The sequence below is a fragment of the Octopus sinensis genome, unplaced genomic scaffold (assembly GCF_006345805.1).
Source record: "Octopus sinensis unplaced genomic scaffold, ASM634580v1 Contig13644, whole genome shotgun sequence".
Classification (NCBI taxonomy): domain Eukaryota; kingdom Metazoa; phylum Mollusca; class Cephalopoda; order Octopoda; family Octopodidae; genus Octopus; species Octopus sinensis.
The window spans coordinates 279,167-305,595 of record NW_021833024.1 but is presented as its reverse complement, the minus strand read 5'-3'; the positions used below and the strand labels follow the sequence as shown (position 1 = coordinate 305,595).

Genomic DNA, 26,429 nt, shown 5'->3' with positions numbered 1-26,429 from the left:
ACCAGGCTACGCATGTGCGCTGGCAGACAGAAGAAGGAAAGTGACGAAGTACGCTGTGCTTCCGAACGTCGTTGAGTTTGTCACCCTAGTCTTTGAGACCTCCGGTGTGGTTGGAGAAAGAAGGTAGAAAATCTGTTACGGGTTGTGGGAGGAAGAATCTCACAGAATACAAATGACCGGAGGGAGACGAGCTGGCTTTTCCAGCGCATCTCGGTGCAATTCTTCGCGGGAACTGCCTCTCTATCCGCAGTGCTTCGTCGTCGGACTAACCCTCAAGTTCACGACATTTAATTATCTATAATTAATTTGACTGTATTAAAGTTTTTTTTCAAGAAGATTAAATAACCAAATTTTTTGTCGAGGGGTGTAAATAATTCTTGAATTCGCTTGTTTCGCGAATCTGCTCCTCAAGATTATAAAAAATAATTTTTATCTAATTGTAAGTTAAATTAATTACATTTTAAAATTTTCATTACGCGTTAAATTGTATTTTTGTGATGCGTCGTTCTGTTAGACTTTCTATCAACGAAAAAATTTCTATACTACATTATATTTCTGACAACCCATTCGTTATATTTCGCCAATTTTGGGACCGACCAAAAAATCGGCGTATTCGAGAGGTTTTACTGTACATATAAAAGCTTTGCTGGTCCGATGTTGTATCTCATCAGCAGGAAGAAAGATGTACAAGAGTCGAGATATATTTTCGCGAGCTTTGTTAATTCTTCATTTTTTAAAATAGATGGTTTTTGAGTTCTTCACTGACTGAAAATTCGAAAAATCCACAAAGTTTATTGTTATTGATGACCGCTTATACCTTAAAGATTTCAAAAGCAGAAACTAGTTATTTCATATATAACAAAAGTGAAATGCAAACTATTGCAGATTCTATTTACTGGAATAGCAATTCTGGAATTCGTATAATGTAACAGGAATGTTTACAATCTTATTTTACAATAAAGCAGAAAATTATGGAAAGAGTTCTCAGCGAAGGCCCAATTTGCAATTTTTCCATTCCAAAAAAGATAAACGCTAATTTTAATATGTCGCGAGCTGAGTGAGTGACTTTGACACTTGTCACACTTATAATCACGTGTCAGTCCAATTTAATCCATTTATGTTTTGCTGAAAAGCAGTAAAGTGTTTTCCACTTCTATGGGTCCGGAATTTTTTCCGGGAAGGTCAATTCTTACGCAAAGTGCATCGCTTTGGGACAAAAATGTCTTCAAGGGAAGGAAATCGAATGGTCCTTTTTTCGGTGGACATTAGGTTCCCCGTGAACGTTTCCAAATCCATTTGAATTGATAGATCTAACTTACTTGGTAAACCACAGGCAAATTATTAAGTCTTTAATTATAATTTTAATCAAAAAAGTAAATAACGTCAATTATGATAAACTCAAGATTTTTAGGAAGTTAGCCAAATTTAGCTACAATAAATGCCAATATAATTCCAAAAGACGGTAATAAATCTGAATGTATTATTTCTTCATATTAATTGCTCAGACTAAAGCTTTTTGTTTTCCTCCAGTAATGGAAATGTTGGAGACGAATTTTATTTTTATAAAAAAACACAACAGCATAACCTGCCCAATCAAATCATCATCTTCTGATAATTACAAGTATTTAAATACTATATGACACATTTAGGTGGACTAGAGACGGGGTTCCCATTAACTTTAATAATTCATTGTATCATACGGAGGGAAAAAATCTTGTTCTCTACAAAAAATCAGTCGACGCACAAGTGTTTGAATGCACTGTCGAGAATAAATGTGGAAAAGAAACATCTCTTCCGTTTAAAGTGAATTATTTAAATCTAGAAAACGGTATATTTGACGAGTTTAGATTGACGAGTTTAGATTTTTATACTCATCATCACCCGTTTGCAATTCTCAAGACTAAGGGCATTAATGATAACTGCACCTGGTTCAAAAAAGATTACATTTCGTCTGAATTCTTTAAACTTCTTCCACAAAGTGATAACCGAATATTTGAATTGGACAACGACTTGTACATCAGATATTTTCTTGAAACTGACTCGTTTTCTCAGTACATGTGCGATTTTAACCACGGAAAAATGTTATTCAATTTCAGATATGCTATTACAAGTTTTTTTTGATAATTTTAAACAAAAAAGAAACCAACTTTAAAGCAGTTCCCTTTTTTCCAAGAGGACAAAATATAAAACTTGAGTTTCGAAGTTTCCATAAAATTACTCCTTGTATATTTTTTGGATGGTTTTTTTTAAAATATATTTTTTAGGGGAGTTTATACAATACTGTATTATCAGGATGAACATTTTATGGGCTTCAACAAGATAACGTTGAGTCCACAGAAGAGAGAAGATACATATGAATTTTATGGGATCGCTTCGTTAAGCAATAATTTTTTATATAACTACGACCTTAATTTCACAGTTAGTTTTTACGGTTTGATTGTATAAAATATTCACAGAATTGCCTTCTATTTCCGACACATTTCATTCACTGAATGCTACTACTGGAGCAACAGCAATCTTTGAATGTTTTCCGAAATCAGGATACCCAAAGCCTAGAATAAAGTGGTACCTGGATTCTGAGGAATATCGTATTTTGTGTTTTTATTAGATTTAGAAACAAAATTGTATTCTTTTGAGGTGTCTTTGAATCATAATAGCACCATATTAACTTTCTACAATATAACTCAATCAATGAGTATTCGATGTCTTATAAAAAACGATTTCGGAAAAGCTGCAAGGACTGTTTACCTCAAAGTAACAGAAAAACCAACAATTTTCATGTCGCACTCATCACTAGTCGAAATAAGTCAATTCGACCAACATGCTATTAAATGCTGGGGAACTGTCGATCCAATTTATAAATTGCAGATAAACTGGTTATATAACAACGAATTGATAAAGAGTGATACAAGAAATCAAAACTATTTAACAATAAATTCCGAAGTCGAAAGTGAGTTTTTATTTACCCTGTCGTCCAAGCAGTTCCGAAAAATGAAACAGGAAGTAATATCTTTAACCTGTATCGTATCTGATGAAACATCACAAGTAAATCAAACAATAAAAGTTTTAATAAATTCTGGTGAGTATTTCTAGTGCCATAAATTTAGTTGAATCTGTATCAAAAGTAGCAGTATTTTTGGTCGTTTTTGGGATTGTTGGAATTTTTATATTTGGTGCATCTGTTTATATTTGGAGAAGGCGTTCAAATTTATTGGCGAATAACTGGTACTGTTTTAGTCATTGTTATTTTAGCTCTAATGACCCTACAAAACTAAAAGACTTCTGGGTTAGAGATTTGGAATGCTTTTCAAATTTTCAAAATGTTCCGCGCACTTTGGTTTATAAAAAAATAAACAAAAAATAATTAAAAGTTACTGTATATTTATATATTTTATTTCCGAATATTATACGTTATTCTTTTTTTATTCGCTTTATTCCCTTTTTCCGATTTTCCTCTTATTCGTATTCCTATTCTTAGCTATCCCTTTTTTGGCGTCCTCTATTTTATTTCATTGTTTGATCATCTTTTCTATTTCTGTGCCTGTGCTTTATGTAACAATATGAACCTCCTGAAACCAGGAAGCGTCTGTTTTCGCTGTGAAAGGTTTTTCAACATTTCATGCGTCAAACTTTTAGGGCTCTGAAAAGTTGCCTTTTTAGAAATGTGCTTGTTGTTCCTCTGTAAAACCGAGCGCCCTGTATCTATTCCTTTTGGGTACTTTAATATCGTTTGCTAGAATTTCTCTCATTTTTTTTGCTGTCCGTCTGAAAAAGTTTGCCCACGGTCGGAAAAAGTTTGTATAATGTATTGTTTTTCCGATATCGAACTTTTATTTAATGGGTCTAAGTAGAATATCATCCGCTTATCCGCTGATCAAGACTACTTAGAAACCTTCCTGTCATCACTAAGAAAAAAGATTTTCAGATTGAGATCTGGTTATTATTAAATTCCAGATTTGGGAAATAATTATGCCATTGCAAATTTTCCCCGGCCGAAAGGCCACATAGGAAAAAATATTCGAGAAATGTAACTTTTATTGGAAATTTCAAACGTGACCAATCTGACACTCCGACGTATCTGACGTTGATAGTCTATTTCATTTGTTTTGTTTTGAATTTTTTATATTTGGAGTATCGAATTAAATTAATACAGCAAAGGTTACAAAAAGGAGAGATTGAATCTTATATTTTTTGAGCGTAGTAATTTGATGAATGATGATGGCCAGAGCGGAAAAGAGCACAGAAAATAATAGTCAAGAAGCATTGCGAAGAGGTAAACATCCGGTGGAAGTTTATTGAGGACGGAGTTCGGCGTCAATTTTAGAATAGTCAACGTTGAAATGTAATCTTGAATTCATTTCAATGAATATGACCATTGGTTTAGGGCATTGCTTTTAGCAAGGATACGGGTGTATTTTTTTGCAGGAGTATTATTAAATAAACGACAATTGTCATTTGAACATTTAGAGCAGATCAAGGGTGGTAGGAATCTCGCAAAGCAAAAAGGAATTGTGTCAAATAGGAACTTATATTTAGATGTTTCTCTATTGCAAGAAAATTAGTTTTACAGTGTAGGAAATTGATGGATGTTGATTTCAGGCACTCGGATATTATTAGTGCAATTCTCACGAAATCAATAGGTTAATTAAGATTCCAATTTTCCCATGCGACTGAGGATATGCCCTGTTATTTGTTTCCACTCTTTCTTATTTTGTGGAAAATCTCTCAGATCGTCCAGATAATCGACCGATTTTAGTTTTCTTCTAATCGACTTGAGTTCATAGTCGAGCGTGGTGGGTAATGTTATTCTTTTGTTCGGTAAACAAAGTAAGATTTCATGGCCTGATTGGCTGGTGTTATTTGCAAGGCTGTTAGAATATGTCCAAAAAGCAGTCACTTCCTGGAAATCACTTTTTTGCGATCTCAGATGTATGAATAATTATGTAGAGTTCTTCGTTGCTCATCTTTTTTGGCCAGCGGATTCCTAGTAGTAGTATTAATTGTTTTCTGTAGAAAATTGAGCTGTTCTAGTTCTTTGGCAGTTAGACCCCAGGTCTTTGAGTTGTAGAACAGGATTGATTCAACAAAGAAGTTTTACAGTCGAATTCGAAGGCGGGGCTCGAACCATACCTTGCAAGGATAATGGAATGGACTCGTGCAAAGGTCTAACGCTGGCCCGTGACAAGAGCACAGTGTGCAGGCTGTCGAAGCGGAGGAACGAAACTGCTCGTGTCTTTGGAGTTAGGGAAATCATATCGATACCCAAAAGAAGAGAGCCGTTAAAATCCTACGAAGCCTGATCAGATTTTATCTGAGACCAGAAACATACATCTACATATACAAGACATGTGTACAACCGATTCTCACATACGGGTTTGAGGGCTGGTATGACACAAGTGAGAGGGTTTGTCTAATCAACAAACTCGAGAAAACGAGGCGTTACGCCATTAAGTTGGCCTACGGTCTCGATCTCAAAGAAAAATTGGATAACGCTTATGAATCCTGCGTCCCCAAAATACAGTCCGTCCTGGAGAAGGCGCGGTTGCTTTGTAGTGGACGTCAGATATCTAAAGTGTCTATCAGGGAAATATGCTGCTCAGTAGAGACACTCCGGTGCCTCATTCTTTTAAAAATTTCCCGTCGTCGATAATGGCTAGTATTTCCTGTCTTCCTAACTAGTAAAATAAATAAATTGTCTAAATTCGAATCTCTATAAAATAGCCTTATTCTTTTCCTTGAGCATTTAACATCACTCTAATTTGTTTCTATTGAAACAGAACGACTGTTTGTTAGTGTTTTTATGTGATACATTAACTAATTTGTCTTTGAGTGTTTCCAACAAGTGGGTTTTAAACTTGTAAAAGGTTTATATAAATTAATTGACCTACTTTTTATTTCAACAAGGATCTTGACTAATTTTTAACAGATAGTTGAAAATCTGAAAACAATTATGTTCATACGTTTATATATTAATCTTATTCTGGCTGGATAATGTTTTATATTCTGTTAAACATTTATGTATTATTATTATTTTGCAGTAACTAAAAATCAAAAGTTTTGAGTAGGTAGAGTGGCTCTGGGCTTTTTACGGAATGCGCCTTCGGATCAATTAAAATAGCTTTCTAGTGCGATATTTGGAGAAATGATACTGTCCAGTCTTAATACGTGGCCAAACACTCGCTATCTGGAATTCAGAATATTCACGTTGATCGGTCCTGAATGTCTGTTTGATATTTTTCTTGGTAATTTTATCTCTATAATTTTTCTCAGTTGGTTTTAAAGAAATTGATTCAATCTGTTCATTTCAGTTAAACATTTATAACAATAAAACTTTGAATTAATTTTTTAGCCCTATCAGAAAACAACTTAGTTGACATATTTGGAAATAAAATGAGTTCATGTTCCATCTATGAGACTAATATAGCAATAATTGATCCCATTAGTTAACCCTGACACAGTAAAACTAGCATTAGGCCGAGATATGGCTTATCTGAATGTGATAATGTAAGATATTGATTTTGACTAAACCTTGTTTTCTTTGCACCAAATATCGGAAAAGAATTTCCGCAAATATTTAACATAAAAAAGCCGATAATAAACATAAATGCTGCTTTATCTGTTCCTATTTTTTACTCTTACAGCGAATGTCTGTCTCCCTCCATATATGGACACGTCCGACACTACAATTCTTCTTAATGACACGTATTATCACATAGAATGTCCTATAAATACATTTCCTGAAAAAAACTACATGTTTGATATTATTATTTATAGTCAGGTGGACAATAGATGGTGTCTCCATTGATTTTAAGCAAATTGTACCTTTCCATATGGACGGAAGAAACCTCGTATTCAGTAAGCACTACATCCAGCCAGGAGTCTTTACCTGTTCTGTCGAAAACGAATGCGGTCGTGAAACATCTCTCGAAATGAATGTAACGTCATTCAATAATATGAATATTGGTATACCTGAGACAATTTATTATAGTTTTAAAACAAAATTCCCCTTATGCAGTCCTTAGAGGCAATGACTGTATTTGGATCAAACGTCAGAATTCTAAGATAATAGACAACAATGAAATAATGAGAAACGATCCAGAAGACATTATCTCGACGTCAATGAGTCACAGACTTGTGATTATAGATAACGATTTGTACATCAAATATTTGCTCAAAGAAGACTTAAAATATGTGTACAAGTGCATTAAACAAGCTGATCCAAATTACTACTTATCGTACACTTTTGAAAATCCAATTAATGGTATTATTATTTTCTTATAAAAGAAACTTTTTTTGATTTGGTCCATGTTTACCCAAGAGGACAGGACATAAAAATTGAGCTTGGAAAATCTGAAAAAATTTACCCTTGTTTGTTTTTTGGGAGGTTTCCTTCGAAAATTTTTTTTTAGAAATTATAATACTATTGGCATTTTTGAAGGAGACACGTTCATCGGAAATAACTTTATATCAATTAATGTGAGTGAAATAATTCCAAAAAAATTATATTCGTGTGTTCCCTTTTTTAAAAAGTATCTTCTTAAACACAAATATGAGTTCACTGTTTCTATTTATGGTTATATTTTGTTAAATATTGCCAGAAATGCCTATCATTTCCAGTTCATTAATTTCAGTGAATGCCACAAGAGGAGATAATGTGACATTTAAATGTGTCCCAAAAGCAGGCTACCCAATTCCTACCTTAACTTGGTATGTCGATTCGGTGGAATACGGTAGTTGTAGTAATTAATCGTTTCAGATTTAAATAAACATAATAATATGCATATCAAAAATGAAACAACTTTTGAAATTTCCAAGGCCACTCAATCGCTGAGTGTTAAATGTATTGCTCAAAATCAGTTTGGACGAAATGCGAAAACAGTTTACCTCAAAATTATAGAATATCCAACAATCTCTGTCCCCAACAACAAAGAAATAGTTTTGTTTAACCGACCAAGAATTACGTGCCAAGGAACTGTTGACCCAATTCGAGAAATAAAAATAAGCTGGTTATATGAAGGCAAACCTACTGAACTGAACAATTCAATCTATTTTATATTAGATGAAGGAAACAAGAGTAGTTTCATAATTACATTGCCGTCCGACAAACTGAAAAAAATGGAAAATGAGACAAAATCTTTCACGTGTATCTTATCCGACGGATTTATTAAATTAAACCGCACAGTTACAATTTCTTTAGCAAATTGTAAGTTTATGGTGTCTGATTATCCCAGTGAGAATCAAGTGGGAAGAAGGAATTTCCCTTGTCTACGTTTTATGGATTCCTTTAGCGCTGATTCTTGTGTTTGGGCTTTTATTGTTGGGGATATTCCTTTGGCTTCGAAAGACTCGCCACAGCTACAGTGGTTAAATTATGGCAATATATTTTTAGATTATAATGACTACTTTCCGTATGATTTTAGAAACTAATATTTCAGGATAAATTCGCTTCACCAGCCAAAAGTGTTTTCTTTTGAAAACTTTGAATGCTTATCAAGTCATCTCTCAGTAAACTCAAAAGTCGCTATAGATGAGGATGCGAATAGTTTACTTGAGAACCATTATTAAAACTTTATTCGTTTTTATCACTTTTTAATTAGGTTAGAATATTTATTTCTAAAATCATTATTGATTATCCGTTTGTTCGGTTTTTAGCGTGGTCTTGGTGATTTAATAAATAAATAAGTCATAATAGTTGTTGTGGTGTGTGCATGTACGTTTCCAAGCAGTTAAGGAAAACGAAACTTACGGGCCTTCCTGTAGACTTGGAAGGATGCCAAGAGGTGGCTGGAACCTTGTCCTGGAGAAGTTCAATGAGAATTACTCGGCAAAGTGCTCCATTTTATGTCAACTAAAGAGCATGGCTAGACGGAATAACAATGTGCAAGGGAGATGCGACTCTTCCAGAGTGCAAGATGATTGATATCCTGGCTGGATTAAACTCTGCAATTTATCATATTACAAAAGATGATCCGCCCCAAGATATTAATCAAATTACCGATATTCTCTGCACAGTGTGCTTATTTGGCCTTAACTACGAGAGCCAGACCACATGGTTGGAAAACATGGAAAGAAAAATCTCTAAATTAGCAGATGAAATTGACACAGTTCGTTCCTTCTTCAAACAAACCTTGCCTCAGGCAGAAAAGCAAAAGGCAATGAATGTTCTCTGCCGCTACGGATATAAGAAGTCTAAGAAGGGGGAGCTAACCAGAATGGAGACTCTATTGAATGATCTAATTAGAATAAAAAAGAAACAGATATCTATCCATTCCTTGAGGAAGGATTTCCGGAGAGGCATGCGTGTTTTGAATTAAACCGCAGAAGATTTTATCGAAATTTATTTTCGAGCAACGAAGCCACCCTATATGGGTTTGGTGATGGCGAATTGATGAGATTGACCAACAATACGCCGATTACTTACGATTCTCAGTTACACACCTGCAAATAAGGAGAGGTTATTTGGACCGCAAGACCTTGGAAGAGGACTTGCCTCAATTTCTTTCAAAACGAATAAATACTCTTCCAGTTTCTTAAAGTTTGGAAAAACAGTCGACTACCTGTCTGCGGAGGTCGGTATTCTGCGAGTAATAAAAGGAAAAAAATGGCACTTAGCCACAATCGCAGAATTCTTGTCTTCAAATATGCAGCTGTCGGCAGGGAAAATCTGATTATTGAGTTACTGAAGGACGCACAAAGGAAACTCTTGCTTAACCGAATTAACAGTAAATCACTACACTCGGTGATGTTCAAATGTATGGAGGAATCAGATGTCGACATATCTACTTCTTCGCAATGGCTATCGAAAGGGAACAATGGTCCATTAAATTTTTTGCATAATAAAATGCAGCAGTTAGCCAAGTACCCCATCTAGTTAAAACTACATAGGTGGAATTCCAATTTCATTAAATAGTCGTTTTCTCTGTTATTTTTTGTTATTGCCGCTTGAATTGATGCAATAAGAGAATCATTTCAGATAAATAGTCCTGATTTTCATTGAACAATTATGGCATCAGATGAGCAACACAAGTTACGTGAAATAACCTTGGATATAAAAGCTTAAGAACTTTTCCAGCTATAATTATATGTAAATTAAAACCTGCTAGCATATATTTAGCGGAATCTGTTATTAGGAGAAGGAAATTTTGTCTTCAATTAAACGCATTTAATCGTATCGTCAACAATTTGAATAATTGTTTCTTTGGTAGAAGTTTTATCAATTTTTACGAAAGAAATCAAATAAGTTTTATCGGATTTTTAAGTATCCCCTTAAAACGCAACAAATTTTTGACTACGAATAGTGACCTCGTCACTTATGGCGAATACAAGTTGATTCTAAAAATTATATATTCAAAACCTAAACTTTCTTGAAAATAATCAATATATTCAGTTTTCAATTGTTTAACGCACATTCTTGCTTTGTATTGGGAAGGAAGAGGCAAAGAAGTATTCTTGAATAAATTCTTTAGAGGAGGCATAGTCAATTTATGCAAGGGTAAATCGCATTGAATAAATGCTTAGTGACTTGCATTGACCAGTCATCATTGGTAACTCGTCCAACAAAGCTGATAGAAATTATTCTCTAAAAATTAAATTAATTGTAAAAACTTAATAAATTTGGTGCTTCTTCGATTCTCTCGGTGAGAATTCACAAAATGCTTTTCCCTCACACCTGACTGTGCATAAGCAAATTGACATTGCAACTCGCATTCTCTCGTAATAAAAACTCCAGCGATATTCAATAACAATTTTTTTGCCTTAAATACATTGTTTTTGCAGTTCTTGGCATACTAAACCCCCACGCGCTATTTAAATAAAGTTAAAATTTTTAACTTTATAAAATTTTTTTTTAACTTTTTAACTTTATTTTTTTCTTTAATAAGTAACTATTTCATTTAAAAAATACTTTATTTATTTTGTTTAAGCCAAAATACACATTTTCATATATTTTAACTTTTAACTTAAATTGCCCTAATTATGACTGAAACGAAAGTTCAATTCAATAAACCTGATATTTTCGTTTATGACAAGAGGAAAAGAGAATTCATTTAATCGAAGTGGAGTTACCTCGCAAGACCGTTTAAAGCAAATTAAATAATTCGATCTGGATTCTTAAATAATTTAAGATAGAATTTACATAATTAATTCAATTTACTATTAATCTGATTCGAATTTAAAAATGGTTGATTATGCATTTTGATTATTTATCAAGCTTTAACATACAAAAAATACAGTCCCTTGATCACATTACCAATGAAAAATTCTTCATTATGTAAAACCCTTCCGAAAACAAATGACGTGCGGTAAGCTACGGTAGGAGGCTGACAAATGAGAACTGGGCGAACCAGATATTCCCTACCTCTCTTTGGATCCGGAAGGCTGTATTAAAGATTTGAAGGCTAATGGTGATTGGCACAGACAGTTTCTTCTTCCTTAGCTTCTCCATTCGATTAGTTAGCTATGACTGTTTGTGCTGAGTTTGCTATGCTATGCAAGCTTGCGGGTTAATAATAATACAGTTCGACCCCGCCCTAAGAGAGAATCCAACTTTGGATCACGTTCACTTTGTGAGGAGTTGCTACGACACCACCATTTAGGCCCGAGCTACCAAAAATGATATTTTTCATTGTCACTAACAAATTTATAAAACCCGGATTACTATTATTAATAAGCACATAGGTCGGCAAAAGCTGGCTCGCGGGTCTTTGGTGGGTTTTTCAAGTCTCAAGTAAGTTTCATTTCAGTTATTTTTTACACGCAAGATCGGGAATAGTACAATACTGCTCCAGGATTGGTTGTGACATTGTAATTCTCGAACGACCTTGTTAGACTAATCATTTTAGTAGTGTCGTGTAATTTATTTAAGCACGGGCGAAACCGGGAGACAATAAAGGCCAGATTCGCCGCTGTAGTACAATGTTTAATGTTGTAATGGGAACTCCTGGCTCAACAATAATTGATTCAACTATTCAAGAGTGATTAATAATATTCGAGTAGAATCCATTAAAATCGAGATTAAACGAAACACACCTTCTCCACAAAACTCTAAAATACTACGTGCCACTCACCGACTCAATGAGTGCCAATTGATTGTCCATTATGCATCCCCGGCCTTCCTCACTTTCTCGACGAGAAAGGCCAGATCACAACAAAGAGAGAATATATCGCTTTACCAATTTCGTTGAATTTGAGTTTGGAATTTTAGTTATGTTTAATTTTTTGATATCAGTCCTAATCAAAAATCTTATTTTATTTAAAGTCGTTTATGGTTCTTGAAGAAATTTTCGCTCGTGAAGAAAGAATGCTGAAAATTTGAAGTGCAGAAACATATGGGTTGTCACAAATATATTTTGGTATAAAAATTTTTGTGCTGGTAGAAAGCTAACACAAAAACACATCATTAGCGTATATTGAAAATTTTAGAATTTTAATTAATTTAACTTACAATTAGGTAAAAAATAATTTTCATTAATACTTGAAGAGCAGATTCGAGAATTATTCATAGGAAATTTCAAATTTTTGACTAAAACAAGCGGATTCAAAATTCTCGAAATTATGGTAAAAAATTATGCCAATAATATTATGTTTTCCTACATTAAAATGCATATAGAGAGGATTCGGAACTCTGAATAGTATGATCGGAAGAAAAACAAACTAAACATTGAAGAAAGAGGAGACATTAGAATCACACTTACGAAAAGTAGTACTAATTTTGAAAAACTTGTCAATCTTCATCAACAATAAGGATCTCATTAAAAAATAAAGAAGCAATACAAAAACAAAAGTTGAGAACCACTGGTCTAAATAGTAAACAATCAATTCACCATTTTCACTGATGTAAAAAAAAGCAATTTCCGTGCCATTTTTATCAATCTCTACAATTATTTAAAACTCTAAATAAAAAATGTATTACTCTCAGACTTTATTAATAAACGGTTAAAAATGTTAGTGAATCACTTTCTGTACCACATTTGCAAATTCTTGGTATTTTTAATCTTTTTTTGAAGCTGCAAAACACCATATAAAAGCGCTTCAGCAGTGGGTGGACATCCGGGGACATAAATATCAACAGGCACAATTCGATCACACCCTCGAACGACAGAATACGAATAATGATAGTATCCCCCTCCATTTGCACACGAACCCATCGAAATTACCCATTTCGGATGAGGAATTTGATCGTATATCTACAACTTACTCAAAATCGCCACCTTTCGAAAGGCAGGAGCCATTTTATTAGTCAGAGTCCCAGCGACAATGATACAGTCGGCCTGGCGAGGACTAGCTCTGAAGACGACCCCGAATCTGTCCATGTCATACCGGGGAGCTGCCATGTGCATCATTTCGACAGCACAGCAAGCCAGTCCAAAAGTAAGTGGCCAGAGAGAATACTACAAATGAGTAACAAACTAACAGATCTCGCCCAGTTGATTATATCGTCTAATCTAGCCACTGTATATTCGGCCATGTTGTTGGCTTTGAAAGGGGAGTAGGGCGGTCTTTCCATTACTTTACTCGATTCTTTTCTTACAAGCATATATTATTATATAAACCTATTTTTGAGACTGAAATCCACGGATAGCTTGCTAGCCAACGCGGTGGTATTACTAAGAGGGCGCAAACCCCTACAGGACAACATCACTAATTATTTAAAAATTTATTATTATTAAATAAATAAACAGAGCAAAAAAAGTAATTAAACTAAAATATCTGAATTTTTTGAATAATTTAAAAACACGTGTCTTCGACTTACAACAAACTTTTTAATTTCAAATAAAATAAATATACTCGATGAAATTAATAAAATTTTGATTAAATCTATTAATTTTAATCAAATAATATAAACCATTTAATTTAAGTGCTTCAGTCTGGAAAACCTTTTTCAATGGAGGGAAATATATAACCAACAGCTGTCCAATTAACGAAAACACAACTGCCACAACAAAAGACTTATTTTTGAAAAAACCAACAGAGAAAATTGATTTGTCCTAAAAATATCTAAATAATACACAAAATACAGCAGATCTACAATTAAGTGCATTAAACATATCATAAAAGACAAAGCACGTGAATGCCTTTGTGGAATACTGGGAGCCCCCACGACTCAATTCCACCTTAAAAAGACCAAAAACCCCCGTCGTTATAATAAAGGCTGCAAAAATTATGTCAAAAAGCAATTTCCGAGTAATAATGGGTTCATTTGCACAGCGAGGTGGTCTATTCATCACATCACTGTCAAACGGTTCCATTGCGACACTAAAATAACACAAACAACACACCTCTGAGCCTGAGGCCCGTCCATAATAATGTTAATCCACAATATTTGCATTGCATTGAGTGGATTGGGCAGATTAGCGAGTGTAGCCAGCCCAGTCAGACTCAATGCAGCCAAACTAGTACTAAGCTGAAACTTGACAAAATTCCTGATATTATGAATTATACTTCTCCCCTCTGCGACAGCATTTCTGTTGATTTCAGCCAAATTAGTCAACCCAATAACTCTAAACTCATCTCGGGCTAAAATCAAGTCGGCTGCTTCACGACAGGTGTCAGTTCCAGTCATTCCCATGGCTATTCCCACATCTGCACACCTCAGTGCTGCTGCATCATTCACTCCATCTCCACTCATCATAACCACATTCCCCGTCGACTGCAGTCCCTTCACTATAATCAGCTTGTGCTTGGGACTCGTCCTATAAAACACAGTCGTCTCCATCAAGTCCATCTCTTCTATTTCATCCCCCGACAAATAACGGTCATTCGGCAATCGGATTCCCAAATTCCCAGCTGAATATACACTTAATAAAATAACCAATCGAGAGGGCTGTGTCTTGTGAATCTCCGGTTATCATTTTCACAGCTATGCCAGCCCTTTGTAGGACTTGTATGGACTCAACGACATCCTCTCTGGGTGGATCCATCAGTCCAATCGACCCCACATACGACATTCCATCATCCGAAAACCCACGTGCCACAGAAATGACTCGATTTATTTATTTTAGTCTTACTTCGGAGACCTTTGGATGCCAATTCTTTTACATGTGCCGAAAAACGACTCAAATCCTGGGCGGAAATTGGAAGAGAATATCCACGGATTGAATCAAAGTAAAAAGAACACCGAGAAATGATTATTTCATAAGCCCCCTTCAAGAAATAGACATTCCCGTTTTGTGATCCCTTTAGAATTTTAATGTAGGCAATACGTCGTTTATCGTGCACAAAACTCCCATCGTTTTTGACTCAGAACTAAACGGCCATTCTCTGATTCTGTAAAAACGTCTAAGCCGAGGATCCTCCATTCTGAACTAAAGAAATCCCCACAAGCAAATAAACCTTTTGGGCACATTTTAATATCGCCAGTTCCGTCGGCTGACCATTCACGCTTCCAGGTGTAGGAAAGTCAGCATTGCAACAAACACAGGCCGTCTAAACACACTTATAAAATACGGGCTACTTCTAGGAGGTAAGAAAGGGACAGTGCGGACTCCTGTACAACAGGATTTCCCGCCAAATACACAACTCCGTCCTCAAAATAGCCCGCACCACTCACATTGAAATGTTCCCCATCGGGGGTGATCATGTCAGTGACAGTCATCTCGTTTTTTGTGAGTGTCCCCGTCTTATCACAACAACAAACATTGACACAGGCTATATATTGTAAGTAGTACTACCCAATGTGTCCACTGTCGACATCCTTTTTATAATACAACGTAATTTGGCCACTCGAATGATAGCAATGGCCAACGTAACTGTCACCACGATTGGCAAACCCTCGGGAATTGCGGCCACTGCTAAACTACAAGTATTAAATGAGCCAATAACCTCACAGCAGTAGTAAAAACATGAAGGATCTCTCTGTGTTGGAAAAACGCCGTCACCATAATGAGTCCGATTATAGTCAGAGAGAAAATTGTGAGTTGTTTACCCAAAATATACATATTTATCTGCAAAGGACTTTTTGGTGGCTTTAAAATTAACATTTTTGGACAATCAACCTCTTCTGATTGCACAAGTTCAAACACTTCCCCAAACTGTGTGCTACTTCCGATTGCTACCACAAAACCCTAAAAAATAAACAAAAAACAAACAACCTTGCCGTGTCCTCCAACTATATAAGTTCCCATATAAACCAGGGACCGATTTGTAGTCCCACTGGCGTCTACAATCTTGTGCTGTGGCTCATTTTCTCCTGTAAAACCAGATTCATTTACAAACAAATCCACGGCCTAAAATAGCTAAAAATTATACTTCAAAAAGTCGAATATCAGCAGAAACTCGATCTCCTATTTCAAGAAGGACAACGTCTCCGGGAACAAGTTCTTTGGCTTCAATTAGTTCCACGTTTCCTTCCCTTAAACTTTAAAATATAAAAGTCGTCAAAAACCAGCGACACATCATCGGGACAAGTTTTTTTAGTGAATCGATCGATTTTTCAGATCGATATTCCTAATTGTGAGATTTTTTAAATATACTTGAATAAAGGAGACGCTCACAACGATGAAAATGGCAACAGCTATGCTCGTGGCGTCGTCGTAGTGGCCTATTATTAGACTGATTGCTGCGGAGATTATGAGGAGAAGTATCATAGGCTCGGTGAACTGGGAATAAGGGATTTTTTCACCTGTTGGAGATAGCGTATGTAGAGAGGAGTTGGTTTGTGTTTTTTCAATTCGTTGAACCCTGTTCTTTGCCTAATGGAAATTACTTCCGTTCGGGATAGGCCAATAGTAGGATCACAGTTTAAATAGTCAAATAAAGCTTGCGAAGACATATGGTCCTGCATTATGAGTTATAATATTATGTACACCACCACGCAAACAAGTGTGTATTTTAGTTTGAAAGTATCGATTGTAAATATATTTTATAATTCAACAAAAACTACTATTTTATAACCAGAAATTTATAAGCTGTAAAATAATAACCGAAAAATAGTAAAAACTTGACATTTTTTCATGTCCCTTGCAACTGGACCTTTCATATATATCTAACTTATTGAGCCAAAAATCAAATACTTGAAGCGAATTTAGGCATAAAAGAATTCCAAAATGCGCATTGATATGACCGTGGGTTTGTACCAATCATTTGTACCGTTGAGTCGGTTGTAGTCTTCAAAAAAATATATTTTTTATCCAACGATGTCTGTGGAGGCCAGTAAGAGAGCAGCTGATTTGAAACAATGTTATTTGGCTTATTTGGATCTCTAAAAAAGCCAAAAAATATTATCAACCCAGATCTTAGAAAGTTTCCCCAATATCGAAGCATTCGTTTTGAAAGTTCGACTTCTTCTAAAAGATATTTATCAATCTGAGTCAGAGGAACTCCAAAGGTATAAATAAGTTCATCTCCATGGATCACACCCATCCATTCAGGCCAGGTACTTGCAGAAGATCGGTGCCAAAATCTGTAGTAATAAACAGGTAGTCCTCTGTCGGAATATGCTTCCGAAATAATGTTCAAACCACAAATAAAATAGCAATCTCCCACTGCTGCATCAATGGCTGATCTGTAGTCGATGTTGGATGGCTGGGGATTATTCCACGGACTGTAAAAAAATTTGATCAAGTCAGTAATCAAAATTGATGACACAAATGGATAAATTGGATAGTAATAAAATAAATTTGACATTGTCCATGAGAAATTTGCCGCATCAAGGTCACTGCCATTTAAAATATTGTAAGTTTTTAGTGATTCGTAGACTATAAAGTAGTTTCCTTCGTTCTTGACAGTTCCCATCAGGAGCGGACAGTCTTTGAAGTCCCCCAAAGCGAATGATTTTGAAGGATGTTTTGTGAGGAAATGTCCGTCAATGACAGGAACAAACGGAAACTGAGAAATTCCATCGACGACATAAAATTCATATTTTGCAATAAGCATTGGATCTTTAATTCTGATCAGACAATTTAAAATGAGTTCAATTTGGTCGATCTTTGCAGGACAATTTAAATATTTTATCGCCACCAGCAATGAACGTCGTTTTATTTCGTCGTATGGAACCACAGCCCAACTGCTTGTTGATGCCCCACTTCCCAAAATGGCTCGAGAATAATAAGGACGACTCAGTTTTGACACCAAATGAATACTTACGGACGCTGCACCTGCACTCTCTCCGTAAATTGTTATTCTTGTTGGATCGCCACCAAAATTGGCAATGTTGTTCTTTACCCATTTCATAGCCAAAAGTTGATCGAATAAACCTCCGTTTCCGTCAGCTTGAGGGTGGCCAAGTGCGATAAATCCAAGCATTCCAATTCTGTAGTTGAATGTTACCACAACAATGTTTTCTGTTGCCGCCAACGTTGTTCCATCATAAACTTCAAGTGTAGATGTGCCACTGTAGAATCCTCCGCCGTATATCCAGACCATAACTGGAAGGGATTCCTTCGTTCCTTTCGGTCTCCAAATGTTGAGGTAAAGACAGTCTTCACTACGATTAGTGTTTGCATTCCACATTTCTACTCCCTGAAAACGTCCAAAATTTTTGTCAATGCCCTGAACACAAGAATTTGGAAGTTTTTTTGCTTCAAAAACCCCAGTCCAATTATCAGGAGGAATTGGTCGTTGAAATCTTAATTCGTTTATTGGTGGCTTGGCAAATGGTATTCCAAGAAATTTGTCAATTTCTTTATTTAAATGTAAAGTCGTCAATCCTTCTACTGTTCCGTTATCAGTCTCCACTCTGGGGAGTCCTTCATTTGTTCCGAAGATCAAATGGAGTAGAAAAAACGTCCCCATTACTACCCTTATTTTCATTCTTTACGTGGTTTTAGTCATATTAACTCATTCCCGTACACGTATAAACAAATGATAAGGACTCTGAGGTAAAATCAATCACATTTAATCGAATTCTTATATATTCATTAATCACTGCTCTTGTATTTTGATGGATTAGAGATAACGACTCTGATATTTTGACAGTAAATTTTCTTATATCCGGATAGTATTATTTGTTGAAATACATTTTTAGATAATCCATATTATAAGTAATTGGATTTTTTACACGAAAATATCTTATTTCGAACAAATTGAATAATTCACGAAGGGCTTTTAAGTGTTATCACAGTAGGAAATAGTCTTTAATATAAAAACATATGTATACAAATAAAATCGTTATACTTCTAGGAAATGAACCAAAATGGCATTCCTAAGAGAAATGCGAGTTAGAATAATTGCCATCAGACTTCAAAGGAAATTTCTCGGACAAATATCAGATGTTCTTTGAAACGAAATGACCGCTTGATCAACTTTCTGGACGAAAGAACCAAGGAAAAGTAACTAAATGCGCAGAATTACCAAAGCTGGTCATTACAGTCATATATACATTGGATTTAAAAAGAATTGCCTGCTTCAAAAATAGAGATACTCTGCCAATTCCCCATTCGATGTCGACACTCGACACAAAAATATCTGATTTTACTGCACTTATTTTTTTTCACTGACAAATACGCGTTAAAGTTCAAGGCCCAAGATGATTTACCTACACTTTTCGCAACAATCAACAACTCTTTAGTTTTTTTGTTTTGTTAGTCAATGATATTTCCTCAGTATCAGCACTGTCTTGTTTGAAGTAAGTGGAAATGGATGTGATGGTCGTTGTATTACTATCAAACACAAGATAACCTTTGTTATACTTGTAATATGGTATGACTAAGTCATTCCTCAATTTCAACTCTAAAAGTCCATTTAGTGAGGCAACTTTTTATTATGAGTGGACTGCTTTGGAGAATTAAAAAAAGAAACAATTTCATAAACCGTGTGTTCCTTATTATACAACTGTCCAGTTTCTTTTTTGAAGAAGCATGCTCTATTTGGGTCTCAACGATCCCTAAACAAATATTTATATATACATAAATGTAAGAAATTAAGTTTGTTTAGTGGTGTAAGGATGGTTGGTTTTTCTCAGTCTGGAAAAGTCATTTCCATGGACGCATCCACAGAATACCAAGTAAATGACGCTCAAGAAAATGTGGATTTGTCTGTTCATGGCTGTCTTAATGCCCCTGTCAAATACAATGAAACTCAGCAGCTCTCGTCAACTTTGTTATCCTTAAAAGCTATTTGTGAGTCTATTGATTCGTCCAACCCAGGAGAGTGGATGTCATCTCTTTTGAACTATGTCAAAGATCGTCTCAAGCGAGTACCTAGGGGAGGGTGGCCACTTATGGCCAGCTATTTTAATTCTAAATTTGGTAAGAAAAAATCGATATTCGAATTGAAAAAACTTGCTACTACTTTCCGCGGAAATAATGAAATCACCAAAACTGGACATAATATGAATAGAAAATTACCTGATTTGACACTGTACAACAAAATTTTTGAAGATTATTAATTCAAATTGATCAAAATAAATCAATACCAATCGAAGAAAGGAAGCAAACAAGAAAGATTCAATCTCAGCATGTAAATCATGAAGTGATTGAAATGATTAATAAAGCCCTAATTGAATACACGTCGAATAACATTCCTGCAAGTATTGAGGATATTTCGTCTTTGATATACTCAGCACAATGTGTATATCAACAGATATCAAGTAAATTGACATTCAAGTCGAATTGGAAACAAAAAATCCAAAATAAAATTGAATCTTTGATGGAGAATGATCGGTTAATATCAAAGCATTTTATGTCCACCACTAAAGATGAGGAACGGAAGAAAGCAGTAGACATTCTCTGCTCCTACAATTATAAGAAGTCTAAAAGGGGGGAGTTTGAGAGAATATCGTCTACAATAAATGATCAAATCAAAATTCTAAACAAAAAGTTATCAGTTTCAGATTCAAGAAGGCAATATGGAATAGATAATAGAAACTTCGAGTTGAACAGAAGATCGTTCTACAGAAAGCTGAATCCCAATTCTGATAACAAACAAATTGCTGGTTTTGACTCGTCTGAGTGTCTCAAGTTTTGGGGTGATGTTTGGAAGAAAAGGGATAAAACTGATTGGGCCTTGGAGTGAACAAAAGAGTAACTGGAGTGGAAGATAATGCACCTGACGTTAGCGACGAGTTTATATCAAACTTAATTGAGTACCTTCCTAATTGGAAGGCTCCGGGATGTGATGCTGTGTACAATTTCTTTATCAAAAAGCTGGACTCTCTTCACAAATTTCTTTTCCAAGAGATCAGAAATATTATTAATGGTGTCAGTCAACCACAAGGATGGTTTTACACTGGAATTACATTTTTAATCCCAAAGAAAGCAAACTCTGTTGATCCGAAGGACCTTAGACCAATTACATGCATGCCGTGCTTATATAAATTGGTCACAAAATGTGTGAACGAAAAAATCGCTGTATATGCTGATACTTACGATCTGATAACGGAGTTCCAGTTGGGATCTAAACGCCATTGCCAAGGAGCAAAGGAATTAGCGCTTCTAAATAGACGCGTTAATGAAGTTTATGGAAACAAATTATTATGTGCATGGATCGACGTAAAGAAAGCTTTTGACTCAGTGAGTCACGAATTTCTTTTTGAAGTTTTGGAAAACTCAGGACTACCTAAATGGATAACGAAATTTATGATGTCAATAATTCCTAACTGGAGAGTGTCGTTAAGATTAGGAAAAGAGCTGCTTGGAACAGTTAATATTGATCGTGGTATACTCCAAGGTGACTCACTGTCACCACAGTTATTTGTATTGGTCTTGGATCCATTAAGCAGGATTTTATTTTAAAATATCCGAGTATGTCAATCAATACTGGTGAAGACAAGTCCTTAACCTTTTCTACCAATCATTTTCTATTCATCGATGATTTGAAGCTTTTTGCTCAGAAGGAGAGACACTGGCACGCATGATGGAGGATGTGAACATTTACTTTAAACTGGCTGGTTTGGAGAAGAATTTTGAGAAATCAGCGACAAATTGTTATTTGTTGAGGAATGAAGCTACATTAATGGATGGACTAGATAGCTATCGCTATCTGGGGGTGCTAGAAGACAGATGCAGTAATGTTCTTAAAGAGGATGTACTCAAAATATTAAAGAAGAATGCAAAAGCGTATTGGAAGACTATCGGAAACTAAACTAAATGCAGTCAATCTATTTAGAGCAATTAATGAGCATGCTCTATCGCTGATTAACTATTATATCGGTCTACTCGATCTGGAACCATCTTGTTTCGAAGAAATGGACAAGTTTGTCAGAAAGCTGTTGGCTGATTTGAAAATTCACATGAAGCCAGCCTGTAAAGAAAGACTGTATCTGCCAAGAGATACACTTGGAAGGGGACTTGTATCAGTTGCCTTAAGGCGGAAAAAATGCTGTTGGACTTCAAAACCAATTTGGAAAGGCGAAAGTTAATCTCCTTGAGAAAAGCAGCAATTTTGTGGGCCGAACAGAAAAGGAAAACCCATATGGCCACAATCACAGAATTCCTGCATTGTAAATATGGAACAACCACACTCGATGAGATTGCTAAATCACTACGTGACTTGCAGATAGAGTCACTGTTGCTTAGTATTAAAAAGAAAAGGTTGCATTCGAAGCTATTTGAGTCGCTTGAGAATAATACTTTTGATATCCCAACATCTTCAACATGGCTAAAGAAAGGGAATATATCTCCTAAATCTGAGGCAATGTTCTCTTTTCTTCAAGACAGAAACGTCTTTTTCAGAAACTCTGATGAAAATGCCCACATTGTAAATCCTCGCCTAAAACCGTGGACCATCTTGCGACGCGATGCAGTAGAATGCTAAATTCAGATTATACCAGAAGGCATAACGAGATTGTGAGGTGTGTTCACATGCACTTGTGTCGGAGATTTGGAATGAAGAAGTCCAAGAGACTGAAAAACCACTCCGTGCAGTGTATAATGTCGAATAGCTCTGCGGAAATTCGGGTCGATACTACAATTCCAACTGAACTAAAAATACAATATAACAAGCCTGATATATTCCTGTATGACAAGAAGGAAAATTTGATATGGATCATTGAAGTGGGTGTTACCTCGATAGATAATTTGAAATCGGTGGAAGTGGAAAAAATGCATAAATACGACATTCTAGCCAGTGAATTACAATTAATTCACAAGGCTAAGGTAAAGATTGTACCGATTGTCCTCACGTGGGATGGGATAGTCTCTACATTCTTCAGAAAATATATGGACCTTCTTAAAATCAAAGAAAGTGTGCAAGCATACATCCAGACTGTTGGTTTGAAAAAAACAATGGAAAGCATGATAGTAGAACACAAATTTGGCTTCGAAAATATGTCTACCTCAGGTAACTCATTTGACGAAGGACGGAAATCGGTGAAGAGACGGCGAGATTCTGTAGTTTCCGCCGATGAAGGAAACAACTCCGAAGTGGGAACAGATAGCGGGAAGAGGATTCCGAGAGTAAACTTGGCGGAGCAAACTAATATGGAAAAGGAAAGTTAATTAGTTAATTAATTAAATTTCAAAATTGTGGACAATTTAAAAATGACATAAATGTTTATATTATATTTAATACGTAAAAATCAAAATATAGTTCATACTAATGAGGATATTCGCCGCCAGTGAAAAGATTGGCTTAACAACACGTCGTAAAGTGTGCGGACTCGGGACATTTTTATCAATTTATTTTATTGATAAAAATAACAAAACAATCGATTTAGGGAATTTTTTAGTGTTTGTAACAATTAATTGAATATCTTTGATCCGTTTTTGTCATATTTATTTATTTTTATTTTCCAAATGGAACACGAAAAACGGAAAAAATTAAGGTCTCGGAAGTGTACCTTGATTCCCGCAATTGCATTATATTTTTTGTTCGTAGGACTGCAAGAGGACTTCTATGTTTGTAGGAGCTGAGAACTTTCTACTAAACCAGCGCCGTTTTATTTCGACTTGTGTTTTGGCCAACGTCTCCGACTTTGAAGGTCAAGACCTATAATTTGCAACCAATCTCAGAACTCCTGTCCAGTGGTTTCGAAGAATTCTTGATAGTTATATTTGCACGCGTGTCTTCTCTATTCTTGAAATCTGGCTAAAAAACTTCCTGCGCATCTCTATAATTAGGGTACTAAAAAGTCTAAAATAGATTTGGAAGAGATTTTTAAGAAATTTTGTATAAATAGGAATTAAGATTATTTAAGACTCTTTTATCATACAGAAGTTTATTTGTGTTTTTTATATTCTTCAGGTTTCCATGGTTGATCAAAGAAACTGCTTTACAAATATTTGTAAATCTAGATTGCAAAAAATATAGCTTTTACAGTATTTCTATATCCAGTAGATGAAGCAGGACTTCATCAGCAGCAGTAGAGTATCCACCAAGTCATTTTTTCTAGGACAAGGTTTTTCTAATGAATCCAATTTTGTGTCATGTTTGAGAAATTGATAAGAATTTATAACAACAAATTTATCACAAAAAGTAAAAAGTAGTAAGAAAAAACAGAATTAATCCTTGAGAGAAGAAAAGGCAAAATAAACATTAAGAATACGTTCATCCAAATCATCCGTAAACACCTCCAACTTGAGATCCTTCAAAAAATAAAATGTATATTCCTGATACTACACAAAATACATCAACAAATATACATCAAATAAAATCTCCTTAAGCCTGTCAATAATCGCATTAAACATCAACTGATCTGTGGCAACGTTATTCTCTTCAAAACGCATTATATATTCACTCAACGTAGCAACAAGTCGCTTATTCAATTAGATAGTAGAAATACTCGCAACATCAAAAATAGCGTCTTCTTTTGCAGGCTTTGACACCGGACTATATTTTCTTCCATTTGGCGAAGTGAGTCGAGAGTTGGTCTTTCACGATCGTCATCATAACTTAAAGTGTCACTCTGAAGGATTAGTCCATCAAGAATACATATTTGCGAAGATTGAGATCATAAACGTCCCTGGAATTCTCCAATTTGATCTTTAGTGATTCTAATTTTGCAGAAACAGATCTAATCGTCCGATGAATGATCTCCCAGACGTAAAAACAAGACAAATCTTTGGACATTTCCTCACCAAAAATCCAATTTATGACTGCCGCATGTTCAACCAACTCCATTCTGACCATCTTGTCCACCAAAACCACCATCATCTAGTCAAAGTCGACTAGATTACGTAACCTGTTCGTTCCTTCTCCAACAACTCCTCAATGAATTGAGAAGGACGACCATTTGTCTATTCCCCTCCACCATCTGTCGAAGTAAATTCGAATATCTCGGTAAACTATTCGAAAATACTTTGTGAGGGCAGCAAATGTGAAGCTCATTGCACTCGACCCCAAATAACACAAAGTCGTGAAAAAAACTTGTATTTTCGCATCTCCCGTTTCCATATCGTCTAAATAAATTGAGAAAACAAGCCAACTGGACGAGTCTGGGAACAATTGGTCGAGGAGATTTGCCATTTCTCCAACAGTGCATTTATTTTTGATAGCCTGGGTGATTTTTGAGGCGGATTCCGTGTTTTTAGAGTCCACAGAAGTGGTTTGGTGATATTGATATGTGCATTCGGGGGGATGAGGCCACATGGAGGACATTTCACTCAACACTGTCGACGTTATTTTCTCGTAGTACGACAGTCTGATCATTCACCACAAATACCTCATCGACAAACGCAATGTCTCGGAGACAAATTTAGCCTTTGGGTGCTCTTTGTGGACGAGCAGACAATCACGCCAATCTTCCCAATTCCACCGAAAATGGAAATTACTGAGAGCATGAGAAAACCATCGAGCCAGTCTGAATATTCAACCAAAATCAACCTATTGATACAAGCCATGTTCATATTTTCCATATTCCGGTAAAGCAGGGAAATTGACTGGGCCATCTAAAATATATATTTGACTATCAACAATTTGTGGCATTTCCACGGGGTTTATTTTTATTAAACTTATCCAAATCGCACCAAAAAACATTTCTGGCAGTTTTTTGGTCGTCATTGACAGAAGCTTCCCAAAAAGCACCTTTAATGAACAAATTCGCGACTTACTTCTGAAATTATGTAATTATATGCCACTTGACGTAAAGTAGAGAACTCCAACAACTTTTCAGCACTGAAATCAAACAGTTAGAAAATACCAGGCTTTCACATCTTGGTGATAACTGTCGACTATCCCAGATATGGTAGAATCCACGAAATATCTATCAATCGAGTGACTCCCAGGAATTGTTAGTCCCTGAAATCAATTCTCGGTGGATTACCTCTGGGACATCGTTGTAGTCAAACAAACGGAAGACCACAGAAGGGAGGGGATATATACATGACTCCTTATGTGGAGGGGGGACAACATCGGGCAGGATGTGGCAGGATCCTTGCGACAGAATACCCTCCAGTTCTAAATATGGTCTGATTATTCCATTTTCAGTCCAATTGTCTTTGTGGAGATCTTGGATCTGAAACCACGTGACTTGGAGCAACTGGACTGATTGGTTACAAAAATACCTCTTCTTGTGGCAGGTGTGGCTGAGAGGACCACACTGAGAGGAAATCGGTGCC

General features: G+C 35.6%; 2 protein-coding genes and 1 pseudogene across 2 annotated transcripts; 1 reads left to right on the top strand and 2 right to left on the bottom strand.

Annotated features, from left to right (window-relative positions):
- Positions 1 to 12,950: 12,950 nt before the first annotated feature.
- LOC115229744 lies at positions 12,951 to 16,780 on the bottom strand (annotated as a pseudogene).
- A 221-nt stretch (positions 16,781 to 17,001) lies between these two features.
- Positions 17,002 to 18,729, bottom strand: LOC115229743 (acetylcholinesterase-like). The gene has a single exon (XM_029800050.1). It carries the CDS (start codon positions 18,727 to 18,729, stop codon positions 17,002 to 17,004), a length of 1,728 nt encoding a protein of 575 aa, XP_029655910.1.
- A 4,076-nt stretch (positions 18,730 to 22,805) lies between these two features.
- On the top strand, positions 22,806 to 23,372 carry LOC115229742. Its single transcript, XM_029800049.1, has one exon. It carries the CDS (start codon positions 22,806 to 22,808, stop codon positions 23,370 to 23,372), a length of 567 nt encoding a protein of 188 aa, XP_029655909.1.
- Positions 23,373 to 26,429: the final 3,057 nt, after the last annotated feature.

What these genes read in the sequence shown, in the direction of transcription:
- LOC115229743 (XM_029800050.1), bottom strand. Translation starts at nt 18,729, where the DNA reads ATGGGGACGTTTTTTCTACTCCATTTGATCTTCGGAACAAATGAAGGA.
- LOC115229742 (XM_029800049.1), top strand. Translation starts at nt 22,806, where the DNA reads ATGTCGAATAGCTCTGCGGAAATTCGGGTCGATACTACAATTCCAACT.